Source organism: Carettochelys insculpta, chromosome 13 (assembly GCF_033958435.1).
Source record: "Carettochelys insculpta isolate YL-2023 chromosome 13, ASM3395843v1, whole genome shotgun sequence".
In the NCBI taxonomy this organism is placed as follows: domain Eukaryota; kingdom Metazoa; phylum Chordata; order Testudines; family Carettochelyidae; genus Carettochelys; species Carettochelys insculpta.
In genome coordinates, this window is record NC_134149.1 from 15,283,872 (window position 1) to 15,303,934 (window position 20,063).

At 41.9% G+C, this 20,063-nt stretch overlaps 1 protein-coding gene across 2 annotated transcripts in view; it reads left to right on the forward strand.

Annotated features, from left to right (window-relative positions):
- STAG2 (STAG2 cohesin complex component) overlaps positions 1-20,063 on the forward strand; it is a 214,849-nt gene that overhangs the window by 71,143 nt on the left and 123,643 nt on the right. For both annotated transcript variants that reach the window (XM_075007426.1, XM_075007427.1), the window contains 2 exons: positions 5,619-5,762; positions 12,860-12,938. In XM_075007426.1, the coding sequence (XP_074863527.1) occupies positions 5,719-5,762; positions 12,860-12,938 (123 nt within the window). In that variant the 5' untranslated portion in view covers positions 5,619-5,718. The remainder of the gene's footprint in view (positions 1-5,618; positions 5,763-12,859; positions 12,939-20,063) is intronic.

The window sequence follows — 20,063 nt, forward strand, 5'->3', positions numbered from 1 at the left end:
ATCATTGATGCAAAAATCCAGTGTCATCTGAGCCATTCCATTCAGACAAAGGGTCTTTGAGAACCAGGACATCTATCCCAAGACAAAGCTCCTTGTAAACTGTGCGGTGGTTGTTCCAACACTGCTGTGTGCATGTGAAACCTGGCCAACATACAAGCATTTGAAGGCACTGGAACAATAAAATCAATGTGGCCTCAGGAGAATCCTAAGTATTTTTTGGGAGGATAGGCGCACGAACAGTAGCATCCTGGAAGAGTCGAACGTGACCAGCATTGAAGCAGTTGTAGTTCATTAACAGCTTTGTCGGACTGGTCATCTGGTTCAATATCTGATCGGCACCTCCCAAAACAAATTGTTTTCTATGTTGGGGAAGGACAGAGGAGCATAGTAGGCCAGCAGAAGTGACATAGAGACATATTGAAGTATATGTGAAAAAGTGCAGCATTGGTGTTGACACTTGGAGAGACCCTTGCTCAAGACTGCCCACAGTGGAGAACAGTAATCTGTGAGGGGGTGGTGCAGTGTAAGAGGTTGCATCACAGTGCAGATGAGGAGAGGCAGAGAAGAAGAAAAGAGCATCAGAAACTGCCCCGCGCCCCTCCCACATCTGCTAACACATTCCCCTTCTGTGATAAGATCTGTGGCTCCAGAATTGGGCTGGTCATCCATCAGTGGACTCACAAATACGAGGGTGACATGAAGAGGCCCTACTCCTTATCAAGTGACGGCCAAGACTTCGTAACACATAGTGTATTGTCCTTCTTGTGTGTTAAATCTTGGAGGATAATCTCTTATCGAAAAATGCCCAAGTTATGCAAAATTCTTTTTTTTTTTTTTTACCAATTTTTATGCAAATTTTGAGTGACTCGGAACATACTGATTGTTTAAAAAAAATCCAGTATATTTTGGTAGGTGTGTGTGTGCTTATGTTAGTATTAAATCTATGTGTAAATAGTAGGCTAAATATTAAAAGAAGGCAATATAGTGGAACATACAAACATATGTGAATGTTAATGATCAAGTCTTAAAAACAGAAGTGCTAGAACTCCACAGATTTGTCTCCCCACCCTCGAAGGAGGGGTAGCGGTTTGGTGACCTGAACTGCTACCAACCTGCCATCTTTTCTTCCAGATTAGGGAGCCAGTAGAAGTATGCCTACCTTTCTTTTTGTTGCTTCTCTATGCCCCCCACCCCCATTTCCTTAATATAACATTTACCAAGAAGTTTGAATTTAGTTCTTTGCTCTGATTTTTTTTCCACCCGTTTTATTTTATTTTTTATTTTATTTTATTTAATAGTCAGTGGTAAGTTACTAGGAAATTATAAACAAAATAGAAACAGAAAACCAGGGCTTTGGTTACAGTATGATGATACATTACTGTGGGAGATGGAACAGCTGTAAAATAATTTTTTTGTAGTTATTTTTGGAACTGTCTACAAAGTAAAGCAAAGTCATGGTATGGTTGCCCTTCATGTTGTATCGAAGGTGCCTAGAGTGATTTGAGACATGAGTTTTTTAATTTCACCCAAGATGCAAGAATGTTTCTGGTGCATTTGAATTATATTGTATAGAGGTTTGGCAAGTGTAAGCAACATATGTCACAGTATGTTAACAATATAATATAAAGTTTATTGTAAAGAAATAACTAGGTTAACCTCTGGATGACCTGTCTTTTAGAGTTTTAGTTAGCTTTAGGCTAGAGCTCCACCTTGTGATCTTTCAGCATGATACATTTTTTTAAAAAGTTAATTATATTTTAGTAAAACTCATGGTCTTCTGAAATTCATGGATAAGCTCAAAAGTCAACTTAATTTTGCCAGCAAACTGTATTAACTATACAATTGTAAAAAATTCGAATGCGTAAGTGAGAGCTATGGTTTCATGATGATTAGAGATATATGTCGACCTTGGCATAGACAAATGAATATACCAGTAACTGGTGTCAGTGAACTGACTTCAGATGTGATAATTCTAGTTTGTGTTGGTTGGTATGGCATCTGCAGAATAGAATTTTGCCTTCTCTGAATTGACTAGATTGAACTATAATATATTTTTAATAAGTACGTAACAAAAACACATGTGCTCTTCTGCTGTTGATGGTCCTAATCATTCTCATCATCTCAGCACCCTTATCTAGTTTTGTGGGGATTAACATTGCTAATGCTTGTGTCACCCAGGTGATATGTAGAACACATTGCACCCATATGGTACTGTGTAAATAATTTACTGACATCTTGTGTCATATTGAGACAGTTTCTAGCTAAATGCTTGGACCGTCTTACCCTCTTTTTCTGTCTGCTCTAAAACAATCCCAAAGCATGTTTTATATCCAGTTTAAAAACAAAGGAAAAAAGCCTGACCATGCTTAGAGGGCACTTAATATTTTGGAAATAACAAGCAGTCCTGTGGCACCTTAGAGACTAACAAATTTATTACATTTGTTAGTCTCCAGGGTGCTATAGGTCTGCTTATTATTTGTGGTAAACTACAGAGTAATATAGCTATTCCTCTGAGACTTAATTTTGGAGTAAGGGCCATTGTGCTCACTGGCACAGATTGTTTTTTTGAGAAAACAAGTACAGAATGTGGATCCTTTGGATAACCTGAAGGATAGATTTATGGCATTGCCGTTATGGTCTGTGGCTATGATGTTCCAAAATTAGAGGCATATCTTATGTAATACAAAATAAGAAAATGATACTCAGTGGCCACTGGCAACTCTAGATTTCTCTTACTTCAGCTTTTTGTTTTGTATACTTGAGTGATAGATTCTAAACGTAGTTAACTAATTAAACAGGCCCTAAGGATTAGCTAAGCTAAACATCCCCCCCCCCCCCCCCCCCCCGGCAACATCCAACATAGAAAATAGCTGGGAAATTTGCTTGTCAAATCACACTTCTAAAAGGCACAGAGAGAGTCTTGAAGAACGACACATTGCACAGTGATTTGATTAAGTTACTAACCAGTTGATCCGTTCAGCATATCCACGTCTTCATTCACATAATTTTCTCCCAGTAAGCAGTTTTTACTTACGATGTTTCATTCTTGCAGCTAGGCCCAGCATCTCCTCCTTGCACAGCTGACACCTGACACATTTTCCTTTATTTCCCAGGGAATGAATTTCTTCGGAATGTTCCCAGATAGGGCCCCTCTTATGCCCAGAAACCGTGACAGCTTTTCTCTGGCAAAAGTGTGGGGGAATATAGGAAGCTGTGTGCATGCTGAATAATGTTTTCCCTGCTGTGTTGAGACTTCCTAAATATATTGTGTTTCTCTGTCTCATAATTCTGTTCTTTATCTTTTCAGCCAATTAGTTTTTTACTGAAGTTACCCTGACCAGATTGTAATTGCCAAGATTGCTTCTGGAGCCTCTTTTTAAAAAAAATTCTTTCATGTTGTCTGCTTTGACAGAATACCTGGAAGCCAAGAAGAATCTAAAATGTATTCTTGTAATTAAAAGTCACTAAAGGTTGGATGTTGCCAGCTCTACCTATAATAGTTCACAATTACACTAAATTGGAGTACTTTTTAATTTTTTGTCCAGTACAAGTTTTCTGGTTATTACACTGGATTGACCACTAAACTGCTGTAGCAGTTCTTAAGTTTCTGTTGGTAACGTGGAGATAATACATATATTGAGGAGCTGTTCAGAATTAATTAGGTAGTGCTTCATAAAATGCCTTCTAACATCTAATTTGATGTTTATCTGGCACATTAAACGTACTGAAAAGTAGAAAAGCCAATGCATAGTCGAACTACTGGTAGAAACATGATGCTATACGTATCTCATAGAACTGTAAGGACCTTGAGAGGTCATTGAGTCCAGTCCTCTGCACTCACAGCAGGAGTTACCACCGTCCCTGGCAGATTTTTTTTGTTTTGTTTGTTTGTTTTTTTAAATTGAACCTGAACCAGACACTTGAAAGGATTCAGATGCTCAAGGATTGAACTTACAGCCCTGGGTTTACAAGGCCAGTGCTCTAACCACTGAAATATTCCCACACACACAGTCCATTAGGACCATGGATGGTGTTGAACCGCAGAGTGCCAGGAGCAGAGCCCTGCTGGTTCTGGTGGTAGGGAGCCCTACTTGGGGCAGGGTGGCTTGCCTGCAGCCCCATCGCGTGGAGCCTGGCCCCGCTGACAGCCCTGCATCGATGGGGAGCCTGGGCAGTGCAGAGTCCAGCTGACTGCCCTGCAGCAGCAGGGAGCCCAGACTAGGGTAGAGAGTCTAGTTGTTGGTCTGGGAGTGGAGCTCCGCCCCAGGCAGCTTTGGGGCAGAGCGTGGGGAGGTGGCCAGGAGGAGAGCGCAGCCAGCAGGCTGGTGGCCGCCTAGACAAGTCTGGAGGCCTGATCTCCCTGGGTCCATCAAATTCCCTCATTTGGGACCACTCAGGTCCTGAGGGCTTTGGAGCAGGGAGATACAACCTGTATCTCTTACACCCTTCTTGTGTTTGTTTTTAACATTTACAGCGGCATGTAGTGTGCACATGCTGCATGTCCCATTAACAGTGGTATAAATAACAGTGTAGACAGGCTCTGCTTAAATGAGTAGGATAAAGACACTAGATGCTTAGGTTATATATCTAAACAGTTCTGTACATTACCTTGTATGTCTGCATTTATATTTGAAGTGTCCACTGCCTCCTTCCTGCCAAGCTTTTGCCCTGCAATGAAAATCTTTGTCTGTGGACAAGGCTGCCAAAGATGGAGCCTGTCTTCTGTCAGAACATTTTCCTGCTGCGTCCCTTCTGTCAAAGCCTTTTACTGCCATGTATAACTAAACATTGCAGCATGAGCACAGCTAGCTTTTTACTGTGGTGCATAGCTACTGCTGATGTGGACAAGACCTTGAAGAAATTTAGATTTTATTTCCTAGATTAGTCTCTTCTTAAATGATCTAGACCTGTGCCCCAGAATTTGTGGCGTGCAGACTTCAGGCTGTCCACTGGGACTCCATCTGCAGCCCGCAGACTCCCTGTCTACACCCCCTCATGCACTGGACCACTGGAGCCCCACATGCCTACTCTTCCCTCTCCCTCCCAGCACTTTTGGAGGACCCAAGAATTCCCTTTTTCATGGTCCATCTTTGCTCCTCCCCATCCATCCTGTTTTCCATCTGTGGGAAGGCAGGGGAACAGTGGGAACAGAGAATGAATCAGGAGGAGCACATGTGGGGCTCTGGTGCCGCAATGTATAGAGAGGTGTATAGAGGAGGGGATGTAGACAGGGAGGCAATGAGCTGTGGGCTGCTGTGGCCTGCTGAGTTGAAGGAGGGCTTCTCATGTGACCCACCCATTATGCATGTTTGCCTGTCCCTGATCTAAACCAGTAAGTAGTAATGCATGCATGTTCTTGTTGCTTCACCTTCTAAAATGAGAAATTTTTTTTCTGCATCATTTTCTATTTTTAGTATTTTGAAGCTATTGCAAGAGTTTTGGGAGAGATTGTGATAGCAACAGCAGTTACATTCATGGTTCAGAAGGGGAAAAATATTCTGGTCATCTTAAATATACATCAAAGGCTCGTATATAGTATAAGATATTAATGACGCTAACCTTTTTGCACCTTTCTTTCAGATTAAAGATTGACCTGGCTGTTTGTATTTTTTAAATAGGAATTGTCTTTTGTGAAGGGAAGAAGGCAAGCTTGCCCATCATAAACTGTTTTTTGAACGTATTTCTAAATACAGTGGTGGTCCAGAAGATGATAAAGAAATGATAGCAGCTCCAGAAATACCAACTGATTTTACTCTCCTTCAGTAAGTAATTAAAATTACAGGTACACATATTTTTGTAGTTAAGATGACAATGTATGCTGGTTTGAGAATTGCTGAAGTACAATGAACAATGCTTAATGCAGCCATTACGATGTTATTTGGTCAAGCAGTTAGTGGTGTATATCTAAAGTATTGAATGGTGTCTTGTTTCAAGAAATACTTAAAATAGCCATCTTATAACTGGTTTCATTTTCTTTCTTACTTTCATTCTTTCTTTACAGATTTTGAAGTCATTTGATAGTGGGCAAAGCCGTTATCATGATCATAGAATAGTTACAATTATAGCAATGCTTTTCTGATGCTTGCAACTTTCTGAAAATCTTTTCTTTGGATCAGAAATTTTCTGAACAGAAATATGAGTAATGTCAAGTCATTTTGTTCCTGTTGATTGATTAAAGGGCTAAGGTTGCATATTCCTTAACAAAAAGTTGCTTTTCTGCCAAATGTTTGTTTACATATAATTTAAAATGATGTTTCTGATGAAGTGTCATTGTGGACAATATCATTTCTCAGACACTTGTAGTGTCATCCTGTTGGGTATCCAGTCATCCATAATCTTTCAGGATGGACCAAAACCTGGGTTCCTAATATTCTTTGGGGCTATTTTTTTCTTCAAATAGAAATGGAATGCTTTTAGGGGAGAAAAGCAAAATGCATCTCAGGTGCAGAAACCTTTTTGAGCTTCTTTATGCATACTCAGTTTTTCTTTTATTGTTCCTCTTTAAGAAATTCTAATATCCCATCTTTGAGTCATGACTTCAGCTGGCAAATACCTAACATTTGAACTCTACGTCTACGTCTACACGTGCACCCAACTTCGAAATAGCTTATTTCGATGTTGCGACATCGAAATAGGCTATTTCGATGAATAACGTCTACACGTCCTCCAGGGCTGGCAACGTCGATGTTCAACTTCGACGTTGCTCAGCCCAACATCGAAATAGGCACAGCGAGGGAACGTCTACACGGCAAAGTAGCACACATCGAAATAAGGGAGCCAGGCACAGCTGCAGACAGGGTCACGGGGCGGACTCAACAGCAAGTCGCTCCCTTAAAGGGCCCCTCCCAGACACACTTTCATTAAACAGTGCAAGATACACAGAGCCAACAACTAGTTGCAGACCCTGTATATGCAGCACGGACCCCCAGCTGCAGCAGCAGCAGCCAGAAGCCCTGGGCTAAGGGCTGCTGCCCACGGTGACCACAGAGCCCCGCAAGGGCTGGAGAGAGAGTATCTCTCAACCCCCCAGCTGATGGCCGCCATGGAGGACCCCGCTATTTCGATGTTGCGGGACGCGGATCGTCTACACGTCCCTACTTCGATGTTGAACGTCGAAGTAGGGCGCTATTCCCATCCGCTCATGGGGTTAGCGACTTCGACGTCTCGCCGCCTAACGTCGATTTCAACTTCGAAATAGCGCCCAACACGTGTAGACGTGACGGGCGCTATTTCGAAGTTGGTGCCGCTACTTCGAAGTAGCGTGCACGTGTAGACGCAGCCTACATGTAATTAATGCTTAATGAGAAGTATCAACTGTTCTCAGGATGCTTGCCCATTAAAAAAGCCTGGGGAGAGGGAGAAATAAAAAACTGATCTACAGCATCATCGGTAGTATTTAAGACTTTTAAAAATACTTGGCAGAAACAGATTTCTAAGCTTAACTTTCTGTGAAGTTAGAACTATTTAAATTTGTTACTAATCACAGTCACAGAGGGATAGCCATGTTAATCTATATCTGTAAAAACGAGTTGTCTTGTAGCATCTTAGAGACCAATGGATTTATTAGGGGCATAAGCTTTCATGGGTGAAACCCACTTTGTCAGATGAGTTCAAGTGGAAATAAAAAGGTGGGTATATATGAAAGAAAATTACTGGACAAGAATAGTTACTATCCATTGAAAATTAGTGTGATTGCTAAGCGTAATCGTGGCTTTTCATTGTAGCTGATGGGGGAGATCTAGATCCCCATCAAAGGAAGGTTGCCTGTGTAGAGTATTAACCAATTTAGAACTTTATTGAGGCCTAATTTTATAGTTTGGCATTTGCAAATGAACTTCAATTTAGCTGTTTCCCTTTGTAATTGAGATTTGAAGGGTTTTTTAAAAGGAGGCTGGCTACTCTTTACTAAATGTCCAGAAGCGGGGGTTGTTAGTGTTCCTCTAAAGGTAAATGTACGTTCTTGTATGTAATTTGTGCCTGTTTATCCTTTGGTGCATTGTGTTGTTTGTCCAATATACATGGTAGAGGGGCATTGCTGGCCCTTGATGGCATATAGCACAGTAGTGCATGCACAGGGATATGAGCTGCTGATGGAGTGGCTTATGTGCTTAGATTCTGTGATTGTGTTGCTTGTATAGGTACGTGGACAATGTTGGCTATGTGGTTTATTGCAGGGATAGGTTCCTGTATAAGTGTTCGTGTTTTGTTGTACTGTGTTTGAGCTCATTTGAGAATTCCAAAGGCCATCTAACTTCCATCTAGGAATCCACTTTGAAAAGATGTTGCTGGGAATATTATCATTGGGCTTCGCAACCCATTTTAATTCCCTCCTTTCTCTTTGTTTCCCTCCCCTGCCTCACTCCAGAGACCACTGTCTTAAGTTCTGAAGTAGGAAGTAAACTCTTTATTCGAATGGAGCAATATAATTGGTTTATGCTTAGCACAAGGGAAATTTTTTCTTTTTTGGTGTTTTTCCCAACCAAGTTGAAATAGTCTCCATCTTTAAATCTTGGATTTGAGACTCTCACAAATTCTTGAAGGCTCAGAAGTTCAGTGTGGTGACTCTTGACAGCAACAGTTCCTTCTCTAAATTCAAAGTCCTGTGCCTTCAAGGTGCATATTTCCATATGTTAACACAAGTATTCCACAGGCGCTTTCTGCATTTTTTTTTAAGTCAAGATCATATTCAGTACTAGGAACTCGTATTTGGATTTTACTCAGCTCAGGCAGTATTTTCAAAGGTTCTGTCTGTACTGATAGTCTCTCATCATCAAGCAATTCTACTACACCTGTACCTTGATGATTTTCTGAGGATCAGTAATACTAAGTGTCACACAGAGGGCACTTGCTCTGTTTCTGCACTTGGTTCTTCAACTGAATGTGGGAAAGTATCTCCCATATAGAGCATGCCTGGATTTCTTGGGGTCCAGGGCCTGCCTTTCTGTGATCAAACTCATGATGTATGTCAGAACTATTCAAGGGAGCCCATGGATTTATCACAAACTCTCCTCACTTCTAGGGCGCTTACAGGCTTACAGTTTCATGACAGAGCATGTGCGATCACACTTCTGCAGTTTCTAGGGCTGTCGCAAGTTGTAATGCTTGCCAAACAGACACAGCATAGGCAAACAGTTCCCCTGTATGTGAAACACATCCTTCCACAGTGGAAGGTTCATCACAGTGTAGGCGCAGAAGATTGCTCCCTTCAACGGACACAGTGACTATGGGTTCATTTCTGTTAGGAGGGAGGGCACATCTCAGTGTTTCCATAGGACCCAGTAGATGGTCACACCGAGAAACCACCAAGGGATGTGAAAGTTCATGGAATTAGTTGAGCTGTCCTGCGGAGGTACAACAGATGTTACTGAATAATAGGAAAAAGTCTACTACCTAACTTTGATCGGTGGAGAATATTTACTCACTTTCGAAAACTACAGAAAATAGTTGTCGAAAGTGCCTCTCTTCTGTGTGTTCTGCATTACCTGCTGCAAGTAAAGAGAATAGTCCTGTCAATCCTCTCAAAATTCATTTGGCTGTGTTAACAACTTTCTGTACCACCACTGAGGGGGTTTTCACTGTTAATCTACAACTGTAAATTTCATGTAAGGTCCTGGAAATCCTTTCCAATACATAAAAACCCCCAGGTTGGGAACATAATTTAGTTTTTAAAGCTCACGAAACCTCCTTTGGAACCAATGGCAACATGTTCTTTACTGAATTTGTCTATAGAAACACCTACCTGAGTGGCTATTACATCAGCCCACAGAATAGGAGAAATTGGGACCTTAGTTGTAGATTCCTCCATTCACAGTATTGTACAAAGCTAAGGTTTCCATAGTCACAGTTGAATTTCTTTTCTAAAGTGTTTTGTGAATTTCAGCTTAATCACATAATTTAATCTTAACAATTTTCTTTCCAAAGCCATGCAGTTCCAGTCTGGAGACTGCTTTCCATATGCCAGAAGAGTATTTAGCCTTCTGATGAATCTAAGAAACTTCCAAAATGATTTCATGTTGTTTGTTTGCTTTCCAAACAGATCTAAAGGTTCTGCTGTTTCTGTCCAAAGACCAGTAAAATTGATTCTTGCTGTATAATCTCCTTGTTAAAGTTCAGTCAGCATTCCACTCCTTCCTGTGTGCCAACTCACATTAGGTCAGAGTATAGATCTATAGCACTACTTACTAGTGTCCTAGCTGTAATTACTAGTGTCTAGTAACTGAGATCCGCAGAAGTGCTACATGGTATTTGGTGCATATGTTCTGCCTTAGTCAGTGTTTCTAGGTTTCATGTGGCAGTGCAGTTCTTTCCTCAGTTAAGGACTTGATTCTGAAGCTCATTTAGCGTTACTCACCCAGTGCAGGCACCACAATTTTTAAAGGTATGTTACCGCATAGGTGTTTCACTGCCTACCTTCCTTCCTTTGGAGTTTTCTACTGAGTCTTATGGGCGGGTAGGGAGAGGGCAGTTCACTTGTGCAACCTGATATAATTTTGACACTGGCCATGAGGAAATGAGTAGTGTATGCATGAGCTTAAACAGTCAATGCTTACTATAATCTCTGATCAGAAATGTGTGGGTCACACAAGCACTTGAAGGAAAGTACCCATAATTAAATATATCTTGAAGAGCTAGATATGGAACAGAATTTAATCAACTTCTATGCATTTAACAATCTTCAATTTCATATTCTTTTGGCCCTGACTCAGTAATTCATCACTATGCAGGAGAGCACTTTAATATGTGCTTATCTTGGTGCCTTGGGTGTTCAGGCACCTAAGGCTACGTCTACACGTGAAGCCTACATTGAAGTAGCTTATTTCGATGTAGCGACATCGAAATAGGCTATTTCAATGAATAACGTCTACACGTCCTCCAGGGCTGGCAACATCGATGTTCAACTTCGACGTTGCGCGGCACCACATCGAAATAGGCGCTGCGAGGGAACGTCTACATGCCAAAGTAGCACACATCGAAATAAGGGTGCCAGGCACAGCTGCAGACAGGGTCACAGGGCGGACTCAACAGCAAGCCGCTCCCTTAAAGGGCCCCTCCCAGACACAGTTGCACTAAACAACACAAAATACACAGAGCTGACAACTGGTTGCAGACCCTGTGCCTGCAGCATGGATCCCCAGCTGCCGCAGCATGGATCCCCAGCTGCCGCAGCAGCAGCCAGAAGCCCTGGGCTAAGGGCTGCTGCCCACGGTGACCATAGAGCCCCGCAGGGGCTGGAGAGAGCGCCTCTCAACCCCTCAGCTGATGGTCGCCATGGCGGACCCCGCTATTTCGAAGTTGCGGGACGCGCAACGACTACACGGTCCCTACTTCGACGTTGAACGTCGAAGTAGGGCGCTATTCCTATCCCCTCATGGGGTTAGCGACTTTGATGTCTCGCCGCCTAACGTCGAAGTTAACTTCGAAATAGCGCCCGGCGCGTGTAGCCGTGACAGGCGCTATTTCGAAGTTAGTGCCGCTACTTCGAAGTAGCGTGCACGTGTAGACACGGCTTAAGTGATGTTCTGAATAGGACTGAACTGAAGCACATCCTTAAGTACCTTCCAAAATCAAATCTAAATTAAACAGAAATCAAGAATATTTGAGTACAGTAAACCCTCAAAATGCACAGTTTTGAGTTGTGCTTAACTTGCGTGGCCTGGTTCAACCCCCACCCCCGTGGCTCTCATTAAATCACCACACGCAGCTCTGGCTCACCCCCTCCCCACACAGTTCTGGCTCAACTCCCCCTCGCCTGTGGCTCAGCTCCAGCTCAACCCCTCCATGCAGCTGTGACTCTCATCCCCTCCCCCACACTTCTCCATCTCAACTGCACCCCCTCAGTCATCGTCCCCGACCCTAACTCACCCCGGGCTTAAGCCCCTTATCCCCCTCCCATGGCCCCAGGCCACCACCAGGCTTAACCCTCCCCACCTGCTCCCCCTACCCCCACCCCAGGACTTAATCTTTAAAAAGGAGCTCCATGCACTTATGCTGCTTCCCTGGCTGTAGAACGTGGGTTCCATTGTGGAAAAAGCTGCCCCACCCCCCACTTAACGCGAAATTCAAGTTATACGAGGATGTGTGGAACACAACCATTGCATAACTCAAGGGACTGCTGTACTGTGAAAATATATCACTAGTTACTAATGATACAATTTCATCAGATATGGCATCAATGGCTTGATCAGTCTTACTCTCTAGTCTCTGCAGTGGCTCATTGTAGTTAAATTAAGAAATGATATTTGTAGTGCCAAGACATTTTGTAAACATGTTTTGAGAAAGCAATGTCTGCATTTTCATCACAGAATATTATGTTTTTCTTCTCTGCCCAATTTACCTTTTACAAAACTTAGTTTTCTTAATATGCAAAGCTATTTCAACTATGTTAAACTTTTAAGGGCAGAAACTTTGTAAAAAATGACCTACTGTAGTATGCATCATGTAGGTATCACAGGATTCTTACTATCTCCACCTATTGTAGTAACACCGCTGATCTTAAAAAACAAAACAAAACAGGTTTTTAAAAAATTTGTTGAAAATGCAAAAATTTTCAGTCAGCTACAATGTTCAGTAATTGGTTTTTTGTTTGATTTAATTGAAGACATCTTCTTGAGTTCTCAGTGGAAGGGACCTTTTATTTATGGTTTTCTAGCTCTTTTATTTGTGGTTCTTTGGCATGCTAATTAGTCGCTAGTACCACAGATTTAAAATGAAAAGCTTGGATTTAAAACACAAGGCCCATATTTAAATATTTATTCATACTGAGTTGACATTAGCTTATTGAAAATTTAGGATAATATAGCTACAGTTATTTTGACAGTAAGACTTCTGATACAGTATGTAAATATTTTTGTCGTTACAGGGAGTCTGAAACGCACTTTTCTTCTGATACAGACTTTGAAGATATTGAAGGAAAAACTCAAAAACAAGGCAAAGGAAAAGTATGTTCCGTTTATTGGGATATTGCAACAAATGAAGTTTAGTGCAGAAATTGTTTTAATGGCTGTACCACTGTGGGGAAAAATTTAATTAAATACCTAAACTTTTTCCTTATAAAAATTGGCCTGTTAATAGCTGTTGTTTCTTCTTTGAGTGATGGTACTGTGCGTGGGCTCTGGGTGTGCATGTACTCCAGATCTAAGAGTGGAAAACTTTTGCTAGCAGTTGCTGCTGTTATGCACCTGTGCCCCTTAATGTCTTTGGTTCTAAACGAAGGGCATAAAAGATGATGTTGACTGATTATCTTCTCTGTTCTTTCCACCTGAGGTTCGAGATAGAACCTCTTCAGTGTCTGCAACGTTACATAGCATTACTATAAGTAAATAGATTTTTTTTTAAATTTACTTTTTATAATTAATGCCGCCATAGTAATTTAAACACCTTCTTCTTACTCTGCCCAGGATTGAATAATCGTGTGTCCTGCCTTAGAGCCTTTCCATTCAGTGATAGCCATGACAGGAGTCTCTACAGCCTTGGGGGAAGTTCATATCCCTGCCCAAGTTCAGCATCTGTTGATCTCTTCCAAGCCTCACCTGTCAAGCCCATGAGTACAGGCCCAGAAGATTCTTAATGGATCATCCATTAAGGCTCTGTCTGACCATGATCTGTTAAACTTCCTTGTACACCAGGAAGAGGCGACCAGGAGGTGCCCTTTTGAGCATTATTGTCTCCGTTTTTGGAGTCAATTGAAGTAGAGCTAAGAACTCCCCAGACAAAGGCAGGAGGCCAGATATTCTCACAAGAATCATGAGACGTCCCTGTTCCACATCCAAAACCACACCTTTGGGATCTTTAAGTTGTATGAGACTCTGCACCCTAGGAGCTCACAAGGAGAAGAGTTCCATTTCTCAGCACAGATAGTTAAGAATGCCATTAAACTGCCAGACGCTGTGCATACTAGCGATATTGCTATAGCATGAGACACAGCTGCAGGTGCAAAAGACAGTGGCAAGACCAAGACTGTTAGCACCACTGGGGGAAGAAGCACAGCCTGCTTCCTTACATCAAGGGTTAAATATAGCAGTTTGTATTATTACCTATGTAATCCCAGAAGTTCAGATACCATCAGATCTGATCCTAATGAGGACAGTTCTCTCTCCATCGTTTATACATGAGAAGGAAAGCCACTTCCTGATCCTGCCAAACAATAGGAGTATAATAAGGCATACCTACTCCCTATGGTGTTGGCAACAGTCTTGAGTGCTACTACACAGACGTCCAGTTGTGGTTAACTGCCTTGTGTCGACAGCTCTTGTCACGTACAATGGCACACTTCGGCACTGTTGTCAGTCTCTGTCATGTAAGATATCATTGGAGAGAGAGTCACTGATCGTACAAAAATATTAATGATGTATTTTACAGGGTGTGTTCAAAATGTTAATGTGTGCTAGAATTAGAATTGTTGTGTCTTGAAAGTCATTTTAAGCATAGTTTGTTTTAAACAAAGGAATGTATATGTTTTCCTCAATTTTTACGTATAGGCAGTGGACAGGGCCATCAAATTGAGTGATTGTGGGAGGAGAGGAAAATAGAAGGAAAGAGAGCAATATGCATTTTAGTAAACCAATACACAGGGGAAGGAAGAGCCTGGAGCTACTTTCAACTCCAGGTTCTGTCATCTTACTCTTGAAAGCTTGAATAAACTTTACTGCGAAGGGTAACCTTCAGAAAAATCAATTTCAAAGGTTGTCATCTATGAAGAGCTCAAAGTGTTAATCTATTGAACCAACTGATTGTGTACAATATTACTGTATTATCAATGTTTATCCATTAATGTGTTTTATGAAAGCCTGTGACACACTGGTGAGTAATATTAATTTTATGCATTAACGCTACATGAGGAATTTTGCATACTTACAATATTATGCTTTATAGCCTGTTTCCAAAGAATTGGAGAAATGGGACTTTTCCAGGCAGGAGAGAAGGCAGCTGTCTACTCCAAAGATGACCACTGTCTTTGCATACATCTTCAAAAGTTCAGTGTCTTTATTTTAAGAAGCCTGCTGTTCTTTCCTTCTTGTTATTTGCTGATTTGGCCAGACTTTGCTTAAGTTCAGTGGAGTCATGAGAATAGTACAAGTATGTAGGGGTACATTAGAGAGGCCAAAGCACAAAACAAATTCAAACTAGCTAGTGTGCGTCTACACTTGCATTCCTCTTTCAAAAGAGGTATGCAAATGAGGTGCATATTTGGCCCCTCATTTGCATATTCTTATTTCGAAAGATCTTCTTTCAAAAGAAGAAAACCAGTGTGGGCACTGCTTTTTCAAAAGTAAACCCCATCTTTGAAAGAATCTTTCTTCCATTAAATAAAGGGAAGAAGGATTCTTTCAAAGATGGGGTTTACTTTGAAAGAGCAGTTTCTCCACTGTTTTTCTTCTTTCTTTTGAAATAAGAATATTCAAATGGGGCCAAGTATGCAAATAAGCACCTCTTTTGTATTTTTGATTTTCCTCATTTATATATCTCTTTTTAAAGAGGAATGCAAGTGTAGGTGCACCCCTAGAGACTTAAAGGGTAACAAGAAACCACTCTGCAAGTATATCAGATGCAAGAGGAAGATCAAGGTCAGGGTAGGCCTGTTACTCGGTGGCGAAGGAAAAAAGGTAGCAGAAAATGTGGAAATGGCAGAGATGCTTAATAAATTCTTTGTTTTGGTTTTTCACCAAGAAGGTTGGTGGCAATTGGATGCCTAACAGAGAGAATGCTGGTGAAACTGGATAGTTTCAAAAGTTAAGCTAGGAAAAGAACAAGTTAACAATTAGACAAGTGAGATGTTTTCAAGTCACCAGGGTCTGATGAAATGCATTCTAGAATACTTCAGGAGTTGACCGAGGAGCTGTGTGAGTCATTAGTTATTATCTTTGAAAAGTCATGGAAGACAGGACGATTTCGGAAGACTGGAAAAGGGCAAATATAGTGCCCAGCCATAATAAGGGAAATAAGGATAGTCCAGGGAATTAAACCAGTCATCTTAAATTCTGAATGTGGAAACATAGTGGAGCAATTAATTAAGGAATCCAGTTGCAAACCTCTAGAAGTTAAGGTGATAAGTAATAGCATGAATATGTCAACAACAGTTTTTGTGAAACCAAACTTGTAGCTTTCTTTGACAAAAGAACAAACCTTGTAGATAAGGGGAAGTGATAGATGATGTTTATCTAGACTTTAGCAAAGGCTTTGATACAGTCTTACATGGCTTTCTCATTAATAAACTAGGGAAGTATAACCTAAATGGAGCTACTATGAAGTGGGTGCATAGGTGGTTGGATAATCATTCCCAGAGAGTAATTATCAATTGTTCAAGTGATTGTTCATATATATTCCAAATAGGTGTGTGCATGTGCATGTTAGCCAGAAGATTTTCACACCATCAGCTAGCTGATGAGTTGGTCTGGGAGCCTGCTGGAGTAACACTGAAATGGTACCCAACATGGGTCTCTGTTAACCCTTCCCTCCCCAGTTCCTTCTTTCCGCCAGTGACACTTAACTGGAACTCCACATTGCTCTTTTTTCACAAATGCAGCGGCTCGTTCTTTGTAGCATAGTTATTGTTAGTTTACAGTAGTCCTTAGAATAGCTAGTTTAAAAATAACAGTTTAAGTAGTTTGAGTGGAAGTTTCTCCCTCCTGCATGCTTCAGTAGGTGTATGCCCAAAAGCATCTCAAGCAGTTCTTGGCTAAAGGGTCTGGGAGAAGGGCATCAGAAAAACCACTGTCCTATCTGTAAAAACTCCAAACCGTGTGTGCTACAGATAGAGAACAGTGGCGTAAGACACTGTTAAGAAGGCATCACTTAAACCTAAACTTGTGTGCAGCAGATACGCTCTGCACCAAGCACCCCGTCATTGGTGAGAAGTGTCCCAGCACTATTAGTGCACAGCTCACCATCACTGAAGATCTCTTGGCACCCGACGGGCTTCCAGAGTTTCATATCACTGGCATCATTCCCAATCGCTGGTGGTGCATTCTACGAAGAGGAGATCAGACCATGGGAATCCCCCTGCAACAGCTAGGCCTAAATGCAACCAGAAACGGGCCACTATCCTTCAGTGCCATCTGCTAGTGTCATGGAAGAAGCACGAACACTGATCTGCAGCAAGTTATCCAGAGGTCCTGAGAGACCTGCCCATGCCACCCACACCTGAAGCATTCCAAGCAGCACAGGACCTCCTTCACTCTGTGGTGCCCTTCTCCTTGCCAAAACCACTCCGCTTCCCCATGGTCCTCCTGCATGGAGACTTCAGCATCAGAGTTGGGCTTGGGGCATTCCAGAAGCAGCACGAGCTGGGCATTGTTCTCCTGCTGGTATCTGCACTATCAGTTGGCACCATGGTCCCATCAGTGGCCGTTTTGGATCCCTTGGGCCTCCCACCAGAGGTAGGAGAGATGTCAGGGCTAGCATTTGTCGCTGCCTTTGATTACCTCATCTACCTTTGCTGCACTGTTGGCTTTGGAATGGGTGCTCACAGCTGTCACTCTGTATCTGCAGTTGGCACTGCCATCTGCATCAACTCCAGTGCCTCTTGTGTCATCACAAGCACTGACAACAGTGCAGCCTGCATCTGTGGCATGAACACCAGCACCATTGGGAGCTCCAGTGCTATCAGACGTCTTGGTTCCAGCATGATGTCCATTAGTACCAGTAACTTCAGTGCCAGAAACTAGAGCTGTAGTGACAGAATCTGGAGTCATCCCAGTGATCTCCATGTTTTTGTTGTCTTCCCCAGACAAGGCTCTCACAGGATCCAAATTCACACCAATGCTAGAAGACAAGAAGGCCCTCTGACAGCCCCGAAAGAGAGTAGTACCAGGCCTTAATGTCCAAGCAGAGGAAGTCCCTGGGGCCACAGATCCAGCACAACTTATGCACTCAGAGGCCGTTTCTACACAGGCCACTTTCTTCGAAAGTGGCATGGTAATACACGGCCCGAAATATGCTATTGAGGTGCAAATGCAAATTCCCCACACCTTATTAGCATACGGTCACATGATTTGGAGTCCGGAAGACTGTTCTTCCGGACTCCAAAACGCTGTGTAGAAGCGCGGCCCTGGGGAAGCTTCTGGAAGGAAGTCCTTCCGGAGGCCCATTCTTCCCGAAAATTTTTGGGAAGAAGGGGCCTCCGGAAGAAGGACTTCCTTCCGGAAGCTCCCCCGGGGGCTGCGGTTCTAAACAGCATTTTGGAGTCCGGAAGAACAGTCTTCTGGACTCCAAATCAGGTGACTGTATGCTAATGCGGTGTGGGGAATTTGCATCCGTGCCTCATTAGCATATTTCAGTCCATGTATTACCATGGCACTTTCGAAGAAAGTGGCCTGCGTAGAAGTGGCCAGAAGGTACCAACATGCATACTATTATGGATGACCATCTCTTATTGAACCCTTCAGGGCTTTCTGTCAGCTCCCTGCAGACATGCTTGAAAGCTGGATGCTCAGTTTAGTTTTCATCCATTCTACTACAACATTGTGATCTCCAAATGGACATGTCAGAATTACTGAATGAATTACAATACTGAAACCTAACCCAGATATGTGGCTTTAGCTTAGTCCTGCTGGCCTTAACAGAGGCTGCTTTTGAATCCCTTGCCCCTGTTCCTTTGCCCCACTCTGTCTATGACGGTTGCCATCGTGGGATCCAGTTACTTCCCTCAGGAAAGTGAGTGAGCTGAGAGCCCTCATGACAGGGTAGTTTTACACAGTATTCCACAGTGTTGAAGAGATTTAGACTTGGCCCTTGGGATTTTACTTCAAACTCATACACAAAAATATATTAGAATTTTACCTAAATCACTTATATACTAAGTTGTTTTCTGTCTGAAGTTCCATACCATTAGAGAGAACCAGGATGCTATTTGCTTTTGGATGTCCTTGGCACTCTACTTGCAAGGGAGAAAATCCTTAAGGGATTATCTTGAAATGTTTGTCATCTTTGCACAACTCATGAAAGGGGAAGTCATCTTGTCAGACAGGTTTTCAAATGGCAATTTGGGCTGTATTTGGTTGTGTTACATGTTATGAGTTAATGAATGCTATTCTCACACAAAGGATAGAGCGTAGTCCACGAGAGCCAAAGTTGCATCAATAGCTTCCCTTTATGAAGTCCCTGCTTTGCAAAGCTGTAAAGCAGGAAGAAGCAGCTCTTTCATGTCTGTTTGAAATAGTGTGTTCTAGTGTGAGCTTCTGTAACAGACGCACCCTTTGGCAGAACAGTCCTTCGATCAGCACAAACAGAGTCTTTTCAGCCCCCTCTTCAGTTAGAGTCATCCAGAATGGAATACACAGAGGTACCATCACTGAAAGAAAAAAGATTACTTTGCTAAGTGGAGTTCTTCGAGATGTGTAGTCCTTGTGTGTATTCCACTACTTACCTTCATTCCCCTTGTTTGTGTGGCATTATTTTATGGGCATTCATAATAGAAAAGGAACTGAAGCGGTGGGCAGTTTGCTTCACCACAGATGCCCTCAGGTGGAGGAGATGAGGAGTGTGAGTGCAGACACAGAAAGCAAAAATCTTCCAGTTTCAGGCATATGGAGACAGTTGGGGAACCACACATCTGAAAGAACTCCAAGTAATATGCAAGTCAAGTAAACTTTTTATACTGATTCCAAGGTCTTTTCTGTTGCAGCATAGTTAACATAAATATTCCTCTCATATTCTCATTTTATTTGAGCATTTCTCTGAATAATTTAGCATGTTGCTGAAATTAAAAAGACATTTATTTGCCTTTTGTATTTTTTCTCATTGAATTATTACCTAAGTAGAAATCACAAATTGATGTAGGACTCTTGATTGGCTAGTAATTAATTAATAGTAGGTCCCCTTCTGTTAACGTACATTTAAAAAGGTAGTGTAATTCAGTGAAGACTTTGTGTAAACATTAAGGTTTACATCTATCACTTTCTTTTGCTGTGTTATAAATATTCTTAGTTGTATAATAAAATGGGTAGTTTTTCCTTCTCAACTCTATTTTAGGTATATGCTTGTTTATCCAAACTGCTTTTCAACATTATTATATACATTAGTTCTTTCACCTTTTGAATTCCTTGAGATGCAGACTTCCTTGTTTT